We start from the raw sequence: 11904 nt of genomic DNA on the forward strand, positions 1-11904 counted from the left end.
GGGGAAGAGGACCGGACTGTAGCTTTGGTCGACTGCAGCCCGGGCAGGCCTCGAGCCCTGTGGACAGTCTTGTGTCACAGTCCCTGGCCTCTCAAGCCACCAGCCCAGCCCTGTTCCGGGGCTGCCCCTCTGATCCTGAAGTCCCATCTCTGGTGTGAGGAACGGGAGGATGGGGAGAGGGGGTGGCTCAGACCAGGGACCGGAGCCTGCAGAGCCTGCAACTCCATCCACGGGGAGAGGTGTGGACAGGAGCCAGGGCTGTCCCTGCTGGCCGTCTGTCTTTGTCCTGTAGGGCTGGAGCCCGGGATACCCCTGGGACTCGATTATCCAGGGGTCACCGGTTTTCAGCTTAGTGATCTTTTACACGAGGTCAGCGGAGGCGGCAGAGGCTCTGGACGAGTTGCCCAGGCTTTGCCCTGCAATGAATCCATCCTTTGGGGTGCTTGCTGAAAACGTACCGACGATGCCATCTCTGCACGGCTGTGCTTTGGGGACACACACCATGCTGCCTCGCCACTTCTCCCACGGGCTGAGGGCACTCCTGGCTGCAGCTGGACCCCCGAGGTAGCCAGACAGCACTTGCCCAGTGCTCATGCCTCCTTTGCCGGTCCTGGCTCCCGCTACGTGGCCTCAGCAATCCTCTGCACGCAGCGTCCCTTCCAGGGCCTTCAGACAACAAGGCATCAACCTTCTGAGGATCTCACCGTGGACACACGAGCTGTGGACTCAGGAGTTATGCGTTTGCTCTTTGTAGGTTTAAATGGGACCTGCAGCAGCTCAAGTGTTCCCACGTCGACCTCGGAGACTCCCGACTACTTGCTGTGAGTACTTCCCTTGCCGGCTGTGCCTCTCCCCTCCCGGCCCCTGCCCTGCACGTTAGCAGAGGCAGAGCTGACCCCAGGCCATGTGTGTGAATTCCTGGCCCAGTCTGCGCGAGGTCAGGGCTGCTTCCTGGGTGGGGCCGGCCGCAAGGCTGTGGGCACTTCCAGGCTCTCTCCTGCCGCCCCCTGAGCCCCTCCTGCCCCTCTCTCTGGTCTCTCCAGAAAATACGCCACTATCTCCTCCTCGGAGCAGCGCCAGAGCTACAAAAACGACTTCAATGCTGAGTATAGCGAGTACCGAGACCTGCACGCCCGCATCGAGCAGATCACGCGGCGCTTCACGCAGCTCGATGCCCAGCTCCGGCAGCTCTCCCAGGGCTCCGAGGAGTACGAGGTAGAGCCCTGCCCACGCACATCCAACGGCTCTGCCCGGGGCTGGCATCCTCGGGCACGTTCTGGGCTGAGGGCCCTGCTTGCCCCTCCTTCCCACTCCCCAAGTGGTTTAGGCCTGTCCCTGGAGCTCAGCGTCCTCAGCAGTGGGGCCGGTGTGACCGAGTCCGCAGGTGGGAGATGACCCACAGGGGTGGGGGCGGTGTTCCGAGCAGTGGAGACAGCGGGGAGCAGCGGGCTGGGGTGCCTGTGTCCCCAACTCTGAGAGCGCCTGGGGTTCCCTCTGCAGCCCACTACCCACGTCACACGAGAATTCTCAGTCCCCCAGCCAGGAGGGGCTGGCCAGGCCACACCCCACGGCCCATCAGAGCTGTCACAGACACAGTGGGGGGTGGGAGGGGATGGAGGGAACTTGGGGTTCCCCCGCCCCAACCCTCTTCCTCTGGCCAAGGGCACCTGGGTTCCCCAAGCCATCCCACATGGGAGCTCACTGCAGGGGGCTTGGTCACCAGCCCTGGGACGCCAGCCCTCCCCCTTGTGCCACCTTTCAGCGCTGGTTACCTGACTGCAGGGCCAGCCCTGATTAATCGTGGTGTTGGGGTCCATCACCCCTGGTGGAGCCCACTTGGGTTTCCAGAGGAGATGGCTCGTGATTGGGGCAGAGAAATGGGGCCTCTGAGGGTGTAGGACAGAAAATCCTCAGGGCATCTCTGTCTTCCCTCCTCCCTGCAGGCCCCACAGGAACACTCCCCAGGTGGTCAGGGGGCCTCTGCGCTTGGCCTTGAACGGTGCACAGGCCAGCTGGGTGCGAGGGAAGGGGGCCGTCCCATCTGCTCTTTGCCTCCTCCAGAGGCTCTGACCAGCCCGCCCCTCCTACCGCGTGGCCTCATGCTTGTCCCTGAGGCTGGGTGCCTGCCCCTCGCTCCCCTGGCCCAGCTTCCTCCCCCACCTCCTGCCCTGCTCATCCCCCAGCCTGCCCCCTGCCCCTCCTCTGTGCTTCCTCACGCCATCACGCCATGCTGAGGCCATTGTCGCCCAGCATGCGGTGACCTTGCAGGTCGCAGGTTATCAGGGAGAAGGGGACATTCAGTTGGGGTGTCCTGCAGGTAATGCATTGTTCGCTTTCTCTTTTGTTTTTCCTCCAGACTACTCGTGGGCAGATTTTACAGGAATATCGAAAAATCAAGAAGGTGAGTCTGCATCCCTTTGTTGGGGTAGGTGGGGTGGGGTCAGAAGCTGTTTCAAGATGAGTGGCGCCAAGGTCTGGGAGAGGAGGGAGGGAGGAAGGGTCTCACTGGGCTGGTCTCAGGCCCTCGGAGTAGCCCCCGCCCCTGGTCACAGCTGAGGAGCTGAGCCTGTCGTATGAGCTTGGGTGCAGCCCCCACCCCCGCTCTCCCAGTGTTTGATGGGCACAGCCCCAGGTCCTTTCCGCCTCCCAACCTTGGGCTCCCTGACAGTCTCCTGCGATGTGGTTCCACAACAGCAGCTCACGTTCCTGAGGGCCACATGTGCCAGGGCGGCTCCCTGCCAGCCAAGCCCCAGCCCAGCGTGGAAGCTTCATGACCTATCTTGCCTCAGCCTCTCACCCTGGCTGTGACGGTTTCCCAGGGTGGAGCCGAGGGGCGGAGCAGGGGTCCCCGTCACGGCATGGAGAGTTCAGGCCGCAAGCAGGGCGAGTGGGAACCTGGGGCAGCCAAGCGGGGCAGCTCGAGTTCGGGTTGGGCTCTCAGCCTTGGCCGTGTGGGCGAGTGTCAGCCCGGCCGCTCTCTTACAGACCAACACCAACTACAGCCAGGAGAAGCACCGCTGCGAGTACCTGCACAGCAAGCTGGCCCACATCAAGAGGCTCATCGCTGAGTACGACCAGCGGCAGCTGCAGGCCTGGCCTTAGCTCAAGGCCACAGGGCAGGAGGCCCCACCCAGCCAGCCAGGCCAGCTCACCTCACCGGGCTGACCGTTCTGGATGGTGGGGGAGCTGGGGGTGAGGGGGAGCTGAAGATGAGGAAACAAGAGATTTATTTGGAAAAATAAACGTGAGGAAGACGCATTCATCTGAGCCAGGAACGCCGGCTTTCAGGGGAGTCCCTGCAGCCCTGGCGCCCACAGGTCACACAGACCCAGGTGGGGTGTCCACCTCCCCCGGGGCCCCACACACCTCCTGAGCAGCCTCCCCACCCAGATGGGCTCCCCAAGAAGCCCACCTCCTCGCCAGCCCCCCCCCCCGCCCCCCAGGGGCTTCAGCTTCCTATCAGTGAAAGACTCCAAGGCCGGCCTGCCTGCCTGCCTTTTCTAGTTTTATACAAAGACAGCCACTTTTAGCTACTGCTTATGAGACTTGAGTCTATTTTTATACGAAAGAGAAAGCATCTTTTTTCTAAACCTGTGCCTCCCCTCCTTGGACGCCCAGGGTCTAGGCGCTGCCCTGTGTCCTTTCTACAGTATTACAGATGCTCGGGAAGTTCGGCATTGTTCTGCGAGCTCCAGGGCTCCCAGGAGAGAACCCGTGGTGGGCGGGCAGGGGTGCCTCTCCCACGCTGGTCTCCCTCACACACAGCCTCTCCCTGGCTCTAAGAGGGTGGGCAGCGCAATGCGACCCCCGCAGCTCTATTTGGAAAACTCCAGCTGGTCCAGGAGCAGCTGCTGGGAGCCACCAGGCCCGCCCTGCTATTCCAGGCCCTCAGCTGTCAGGGGTCACTGGGAGTTTCTGTGCTTGTAGCCCGCGCTCTGCGGCAGCAGTGTCGGATTTTATTTTACTGTCTTCTCAATTCTCCCCTTTGCTGCTGCTCTTCGTTTCGCACTGTTGAGACCAAGTGGTCTCCATGCTGTTGACCTCGCCCCGCCCCTCAGCCCACTTGTGGGTCCTGGGGTCGTCTTTGCAGAGCCGCCACGGGGTTTGCACTCAGGGAGGGGCTGGGGGGTCAATAGAGCCGGGGGCGGGGGGGCGGGGGGAAGAGTGAGCTCGGAAAAGGTGCCGGATCCACCCATTTTGGGGGTGCTGGCCCGAGGACACCCCAATTGCTGCTTAGTCACTGTGCCTAGTCTAATGTCCCCCAGGGCGTCAGGGGGCGTGTGTGTTTGTGTGTGAGGGACCCCCGGGTGCAGTGGGGTCTAAAGCGAGCGTTCACATGAATTCAAAGCCGTGTTCAGCGAAGCCACAACTGGGGAAGGTCATGGGGGTGGTTGCAGCCCACAGCCCAGAGGTCACGGGGGGGCGGAAGTGCTGCCGGGAGCCGTAGCAAGGGAGAGCGGAAATGCTCACGTAGACACGTCTAGTTTTCTGAGCTGTGGCGGTGTCTCCTGATGGCTTCCCAAAGAGCAGGCACGCCTGCATTGTGCCCACCCCACCCCAGAGTCTCTGTGGGACCCCTGGGGTGCCTGGAGTGCCGAGGATGCTGATCCTTTCTGTTTCAACAGCTGTTGTTTTGTTTCTCATTTGGGATGGAGAGGGGGAAGGGCTGAGCACACCCTGGGACCCCAGGTTCCCCCGACAGCCATCTTGTACTCAGCCTGGACGTGCAGACTCAGGTGAAATGGGAGCACTCAAGGAGGCCCCACCCTGGAGGGCCGAGCGGCCCTCTGCCCTGGGATCCAGTTCAAGGGACTCTCAGTTCAATTTCCTCCTCCTCATTGTTTTTTATTGTTGTTGTTTATTTTCTCCTTTTAAGGAATCATGAAGCTAAGAAAAGTTTTGTGCTTTGGGGGTTGATGGACAAAAGTTCTAGCTGATTAAATATGGTCTAACTTATTGATACTGTTTTTTTTTTTTTTCCTTTTAATATTGTACTGTGGAGAAAAACTTTTGAGCCATGGAGTTGGTGTTTACAAGAACTTTTCACTTTTGCCAAAATGTTACAATTGAAAGGCATCTGCATCTTTAGTTTCCTAATATTTTCTTAAAAGAACTAGTGTCCTTTTTGTACACTAAACAGGTGAATGCTGATTTTTTTCAACCTATAATAAATTTCACTGAACTGAACCTGTAGGCCCAAGCTGGAAGTGTATGTGTCATTCCCTGGGGGCGGGCGGCTGGTTCTGTGTTGGGGTGGGCTGGGGTGAGGAGGCATGGTGATGGGCGGGGCACAGGCTAGTACTGCCAGAGCCACTGCCCAGGAATGAGGCGGGCAGGTGGAGGGCTGAGCTGAGGCGGAGGGCCCTGCAGGTAGGTGCCAGAGCAGGAGGCCAGACAGCCTGGTCATGGGTGAGAAATGTCAAGAGATGGGAGGTGGAAGCAGCGGGGAGCCATGGCCGGTGTATGAGAAGGGCAGTGCCCCCGTGGAGTGTGCAGGGTGGGCTGGGCCAAGCAGGGGGTCCCCGGGGCTCGCACAGGGCCAAAGCCCCCAGTAGGGGGGCCACATGGGGCAAAGGGAGTGCCCTTATTTGGGGTAACAAGCTGTGACTGACTGATGAAACGGCAATGAGTAACAGCACTGCTTGATTATTCCTCCCAGGCCACACGCTGGGGTGGGGGGGTCCCCTTGCCTCCCCCCCATGGGGACACGGACACCAAGGCCCAGTGGAGCCCCACTGGCTCAGGACACCAGCCGGATGGCCATCCTTGCCCCTTGTTCTAGGTGAGGAGAAGGCAGGGGGCAGGTTCTACCCTCCCAGGACACAGTGGGGGGGAATGTTTATTTTAGGAAGGAAAAACAAAGAATAAGACCAGGATTAAAGGGGTCCAGGGGTCAGGGACTGTGGGCCTTAGCCTCTCTGGTGGCCCTGCTGGCCAGTGGCCTTGGCCTGAGTTCTGAGGCGGCCCAAGAATCTGAGGGGCGCGGGAGGGGAGGTCAGGCAGGCCCTGTGGGGCAGAATGTACCCTGCTCCCCCCAGGCAGCCTGTCCATGCTGTTCTAAGGGGTAACAATGTCCCTGCTGCCACAGCCCCAGGCCGAGGGCCGACACCTGCCTCCTTCGGCCTCCCGCGCCTCAGCCTTGCGTTGCCTACCCACCTCCCCCATGGCCCCCACGCTGCCCCGTGGCACCATGGCCACAGGCGGTTCCCTGACCATCCTTTCCCGAGCCGACGGCACCTGAGTCCAGTCCCTCAGGGGCCCAGCAGGGTCTTCCCACCCTCACGACCTGCACTGTGGCCAAGGGGCTTGGGGTCACCCACCGGCCCCTGCCACTTGCCAGACAAGAACATCCTGCACCCAGATCCTGTGGCCCCTCCTGTGCACCGGGCTCCATCTGGGCGCTGGCACCCAGCAGTGACCTCAGCAGCTTTGCCCTTGCCCTCGGAAGCCTGCGGTCTGGTGGGATCGGGGGTCTCCAGTCGCTCACTGCTCACTGCCAGGCAGCACACTCACCCCGTGTCACACACCCAGGCGGTCCCCACAATGGACTTACAGCACCAACTGACGGCTTGGAATCAAAGCAGCCACGTCCCTCCCAGCTGCCCCAACACTGACCCTCCAGGGATCCTGCCCGGGTCCGCTCTGCCCCCACCACCCTCCTGCCAGCACCTCCCACAGGTTGTCCTGTGAGTGCTGGGGTTTCCCAGGGCTGGGTCTTTGGGGACCTTTCTGTACCCATTCCTGTGACATCACACACAGCCTGAAGGCACAGCCTCCCGTAGATTCTCCGACACCAACTGGAGGTCCAACAGTTCCATTATCAGGTCTGGCATCAGACCCCACAGGTGAAGGGGCTCAGGCCCCCACTTCAGACACCTGCCACAAGTCCCTGGCCACCCAGACTTCTGACCAACCCGCTATAAATCAGGGGTTCCCTCCCACCCCCTCAGAGGTTTGGTGAGTTGCTAGAATGGCTCACAGTGCTGAGGAAAACACTTCAACAGCCGAATGGAGGAGAAGCCAAGAGCAGGGTGTGGGGAATGGTGCAGGGCTGCCATGACTCCTCCAGGTGGGCCACCCTCCCAGCACCTCCATGTGTTCCCCCGAATCCTGTTGTTTAGGGGTTCTTTTTACAGAGGTTCCATTACATAGGCATGATTGAGTAAATCGCTGGCCGTCGGTGATTTTTTTTTTTTTTTTCTAATTTTTGGCCGTACCACACAGCACGCGGGATTTTAGTTCCGCGACCAGGGATCTAACCCTCGTCCCCTGCAGTGGAAGGGCGGAGTCCTAACCACTGGACCACCAGGGAAGCCCCTGGCCATTGGTGACTGAACTCAATCTCCAGCCAGGAACTGGGGACAAAACCCAAATATTTATTATAAAGAATTCTCTGTCCCCAGCCCTGAGGGTCTGCCCTGGTCCCCAAACTGCCTCCCTCTCCCTCACACCCAGCCCCGTTTCATCTGCCCCTGAAACCAGTCCCCCAGGTTTTTGCCCGGGCAGCTGCTCTTCAAATCGTTGATAGGAGATGTCTGGTTATCTCAAGACCCCTTCCAGCAGCCACCTCCTCCAAGCAGTCTGCCCTGCCCACCCCTGCCTCTTAGGTCCCTCTGGCTGGGAGTGCCCCAAGTCCACTTCTGAATCCCCTACACTGGGGCTCCTTGAGGGCAAAGCCTGGACCAGAGTCTTCGAGCCCCCACTCCCCAAGGCCAGGCTCTGACCAAGTTTCCTGCAAACGTTCCCAACGATCCACCTTTTGGGCCAGCTCCAGTGGTGGAAACTTTCCAGCCGGAGGAGGCCGCTTGTTTTGGAAAGTTCCTGGGGGAGCCGCCCCCGCCCGCCTGCCGAGTTCCCACGCTCCTTTATCACTGGGCGCTTAGAGGGGCTCAGTGCTTTGCAGGCCTAGCTCCTCCCAGCTGGCCACCTCTGCCCTGCCCATCCGCTTCCCTCCCTTCCCCACAGAACAGTCTCTCCCCCTGCCCCCACTCCAGCCCGGCCCTATCAAGCCCTCCTGCTATAGGTGAGGACACCGAGAACTCGAGGACTCGCAGCCACCCCCGCTCCATGCGAGCCCTGTGGGGGTGGAGTGCCTGGTGGGTGCTGCTGCTCAGGAAGTGGGAGGAGGAGGCAGCCTGGGCTGGAGGAGCGTCTCGCGTTGAAATTCGAATCCTGACTTAGTCTTCTGCCTCAGTGTCCCGTGCCTCAGTTTCTCCAGAGACGCGCCCCCTGGTCCCCCTCACGCAAACAATGAGCTTCCTAACCTAGCTCCACCTCCTGCCTTGTGGTTGGGGCCTGGCGCTCACTTACAACCTTAAAGTCCTCTTTTGTAAAATGGGAATAAGCGGCCGCGGGCCCTAAGTTAATCACGCGCGCCGAGCTAGGGCCGGGGCGGCGGGAGATGGGGGTGGGGGTTGGCTGCGGCCCACGTGATTGCCGGGCCGGGGACCAGATAGCCGCGGAAGCTCCGGGCAAAAGGGCCTCGAACCCAAGCCCCACAGCCGGTGCGCGCCCTCCCCCTCGCGAGCGCCCCTCCTCCCCTGCGTGGGCGGAGCGAGGGGGCGGGGCGGGGGTGGGGCCGCGGCTCTTTTCTCTGGAGTTCGCGCGCCCGGAGCCCTAGCTGTCCCCTGCTGTGCCAGCCGACTCCGCGCCGGTGAGTGCCGCCCCAGGAGGGGTGCAGGCTCCCCGGGGACCGAAGTCGGCTTGGCCCGGCCGGTTCTCGGGTCCCCTCTGACCTCCTGGCAACCCCGTGCCCCCAGCTCGTCGCGATGGAGGCCGCAAGTGAGTTCGTGGTCGAGAGCCCCGACGTGGTCTACAGCCCCGAGGCCATCGAGGCGCAGTATGAGTACCGGACGACGTGCGTCAGCCGCGAGGGCGGCGTCCTCAAGGTAAGCGAGGGACCGACCGGGCGGGCCATGGGACTAGGGGGAACCAGGGAGCCGGGAGGGAGCGGGAACTGCCCAACTTCTGCGACTCCCGCCGTGCAGTGAGGCGGGAGGGGCCTGCGGCCCCGCGGCTCACCGAGCTGCCCGCCCTCAGGTGCACCCCACGTCCACGCGCTTCACCTTCCGGACCGCCCGGCAGGTGCCCCGGCTCGGGGTCATGCTCGTCGGCTGGGGCGGGAACAACGGCTCCACGCTGACCGCTGCCGTGCTGGCCAACCGACTGCGCCTGTCCTGGCCCACGCGCACCGGCCGCAAGGTGGGGGGTCGGGCGAGGCTCGGTCGGAGAGAAAGCTTCGCAGGAATCCATGCGGAGGGGGAGGGGCTCGACGGAGGAGTGGGCCCGCAGTGGGCAGGGTTTCTGGCTGTGGGCTGACTCCGGGGAGGGGCTTCCGCGGGTGGGCGGGGGGAACTCCTCAGGGGTCTTGCGGGGGCGGAGCCTAAGGTGTGGGAGGGCTTCGGGGTGGGACCTCAGGAGCGGAGCGGCTTCCGCCCCGGCTCGGAGCGCCATGGGGAGGTGCCCCAAAGTAGGGCGGGGCTTGAGGGTGCCGATAGGGGTCCTGGCCAGCTCGTGGCCCACGCCACGCCCACCCTTCACTCAGCCCCCTCTGCCCACCCCCCCAACCCAGGAGGCCAACTACTACGGCTCGCTGACGCAGGCGGGCACTGTTAGCCTGGGTCTGGACGCCGAGGGCCAGGAGGTGTTCGTGCCCTTCAGCTCGCTGCTGCCCATGGTGGCACCCGACGACATCGTGTTCGACGGTGGGCGGGGCCCTGGGTCGGGGGTGGTGTGGGAGGCGAGGCCTAGAGGGGCCCAGGATTGGGGCCGGGCCGAGCTTGAGGGTCCCCCCCAGGCTGGGACATATCGTCGCTGAACCTGGCGGAGGCGATGCGGCGCGCGCAGGTACTGGATTGGGGGCTGCAGGAGCAACTGTGGCCGCACATGGAGGCCCTGCGCCCGCGGCCCTCCGTCTACATCCCCGAGTTCATCGCAGCTAACCAGAGCGCGCGCGCCGACAACGTAATCCCGGGCACGCGCGCGCAGCAGGTGCAGCCCCACCCCGCGTCCATTACCCCTGCCACTTGTCCTCCCTCCCCACCACCTGTTACCCCTCTTTTGTCCCCATGCTTCCATCCCGAGGGTCCAGGTCCCACTTTGCACTTGGGGAACTGAGTGGTCCAGGCCTCCAGAGGTCGGGGGAGCCTGTACAACCTCCTCCCCCTCCATCCCCCCCCTCCCCCAGCTGGAGCAGATCCGTAGGGACATCCGCGACTTCCGGTCCAGCGCCGGGCTGGACAAAGTCATCGTGCTGTGGACAGCGAACACGGAGCGCTTCTGCGAAGTGGTCCCGGGCCTCAATGACACCGCTGAGAACCTGCTGCGCACCATCCAGGTGGGCGCGCCCAAGGGGTGGGGTAGGCTCAGGGCCAGCCCCCACGGACTTCTCTGTGCTGACTGCTCGCTTCTGCCCGCAGCTGGGCCTGGAAGTATCGCCCTCCACCCTCTTTGCCGTGGCCAGCATCTTGGAGGGCTGCGCCTTCCTCAATGGGTCCCCACAGAACACGCTGGTGCCTGGTGCCCTCGAGCTTGCATGGCAGCGCCGTGTCTTTGTGGGTGGAGACGACTTCAAGTCGGGGCAGACCAAGGTCAAGTCTGTGCTCGTGGACTTCCTTATTGGCTCTGGCCTCAAGGTGTGTGGGCCTGGGGGGCTGCTCAGCTCAGTATGGGGGGGCGTGGACCCCGAGGGGTGGGCTTGTGTGCTGCGGGGCCTGCAGCTGCCACGGGTCTCCTTGCCCCCGCAGACCATGTCCATCGTGAGCTACAACCACCTGGGCAACAACGACGGGCAGAACCTGTCGGCGCCGCCACAGTTCCGCTCCAAGGAGGTGTCGAAGAGCAGCGTGGTAGACGACATGGTGCACAGCAACCCAGTGCTCTACTCGCCGGGCGAAGAGCCCGACCACTGCGTGCGTGGGGCGCAGACGCGGCAAGGGGCGGGGATGGGGTGGGGTGGGGTGGGGCGGTGCTCCCCACAGAGAAGGGCAGGGACCCGTGTGACCTCGTGCCGCCCCCCAGGTGGTCATCAAGTACGTGCCATACGTGGGTGACAGCAAGCGTGCCCTGGATGAGTACACATCGGAGCTGATGCTGGGCGGTACCAACACGCTGGTGCTGCACAACACGTGCGAGGTGTGGGGCAAGAGGGGGCAGGAGTGGGGCTGCCCACCAGCCCGGCCCACCTCCTGACCCGCTGGCCCCACAGGACTCACTCCTGGCCGCGCCCATCATGCTGGACCTGGCCCTGCTGACTGAACTGTGCCAGCGTGTGAGCTTCTGCACCGACATCGACCCGGAGCCGCAGAGCTTCCACCCGGTGCTGTCGCTGCTTGGTTTCCTGTTCAAGGCACCGCTTGCACCACCGGGCAGCCCAGTGGTCAACGCGCTCTTCCGCCAGCGCAGCTGCATCGAGAATATCCTCAGGTGTGCCCCGACCTTGGGGATCCCCACCTATGGCCCAGATGTCCACTGGCGGGGCTGTGCACAGAGCCTAGGGACTGCAGGGCAGTCTTGGGATCTGGCCCCGCTGAGCCGTGACCATCTCTCAGGGCCTGCGTGGGGCTCCCGCCGCAGAACCACATGCTTCTGGAGCACAAGATGGAGCGCCCTGGCCTCAAGCAAGTTGGGCATGTGGCCACCGCCTGCCCCGTGCCTTGCAAGAAAGGATCAGCGCCAACTGCCCCCAATGGCTGTACTGGTGACGCCTATGGGCACTCACAGGCTGAGGCACCCCAGATGCCCACCACCTAAGGCCATGGCCATACAGCTCCCCTGTAGCTCCTGCCCCCATTGCTCCTCAGCAGGCGACCCTTCCAGGCTCCCTTCAGACAGACAATAAAGCCAGTGCCACTGAGCCACACCTGTGGATTCTTGGTGCCTGCGACCTAACCCTAATGGCCTCCA

At 62.9% G+C, this 11904-nt stretch overlaps 2 protein-coding genes across 2 annotated transcripts in view; both read left to right on the plus strand.

The window, feature by feature from the left end:
* ELL (elongation factor for RNA polymerase II) overlaps positions 1 to 5187 on the plus strand; it is an 81292-nt gene extending 76105 nt beyond the window's left edge. Inside the window, exons 9-12 of the mRNA XM_060008034.1 lie at positions 755 to 821; positions 1044 to 1215; positions 2357 to 2401; positions 2986 to 5187. Coding sequence (XP_059864017.1) covers positions 755 to 821; positions 1044 to 1215; positions 2357 to 2401; positions 2986 to 3102 — 401 coding nt within the window. The 3' untranslated portion in view covers positions 3103 to 5187. The remainder of the gene's footprint in view (positions 1 to 754; positions 822 to 1043; positions 1216 to 2356; positions 2402 to 2985) is intronic.
* Positions 5188 to 8573: 3386 nt separating this feature from the next.
* Positions 8574 to 11856, plus strand: ISYNA1 (inositol-3-phosphate synthase 1). The gene is made up of 11 exons (XM_060008035.1): positions 8574 to 8653; positions 8760 to 8888; positions 9040 to 9201; positions 9572 to 9704; positions 9797 to 9990; positions 10187 to 10336; positions 10419 to 10634; positions 10746 to 10910; positions 11020 to 11133; positions 11207 to 11424; positions 11550 to 11856. Exons 2-11 carry the CDS (start codon positions 8769 to 8771, stop codon positions 11749 to 11751), a joined length of 1674 nt encoding a protein of 557 aa, XP_059864018.1. The 5' UTR covers positions 8574 to 8653; positions 8760 to 8768; the 3' UTR covers positions 11752 to 11856.
* Positions 11857 to 11904: the final 48 nt, after the last annotated feature.

The sequence above is a fragment of the Delphinus delphis genome, chromosome 3 (assembly GCF_949987515.2).
Source record: "Delphinus delphis chromosome 3, mDelDel1.2, whole genome shotgun sequence".
NCBI lineage: Eukaryota > Metazoa > Chordata > Mammalia > Artiodactyla > Delphinidae > Delphinus > Delphinus delphis.

Bases quoted from the DNA above. Each gene is read 5' to 3' on its own strand.
- ISYNA1 (XM_060008035.1), top strand. From the start codon at position 8,769: ATGGAGGCCGCAAGTGAGTTCGTGGTCGAGAGCCCCGACGTGGTCTAC. The intron at 10,911-11,019 runs GTGCGTGGGGCG...GCCGCCCCCCAG, and splicing joins GCGAAGAGCCCGACCACTGC to GTGGTCATCAAGTACGTGCC. The intron at 11,425-11,549 runs GTGTGCCCCGAC...ACCATCTCTCAG, and splicing joins TGCATCGAGAATATCCTCAG to GGCCTGCGTGGGGCTCCCGC.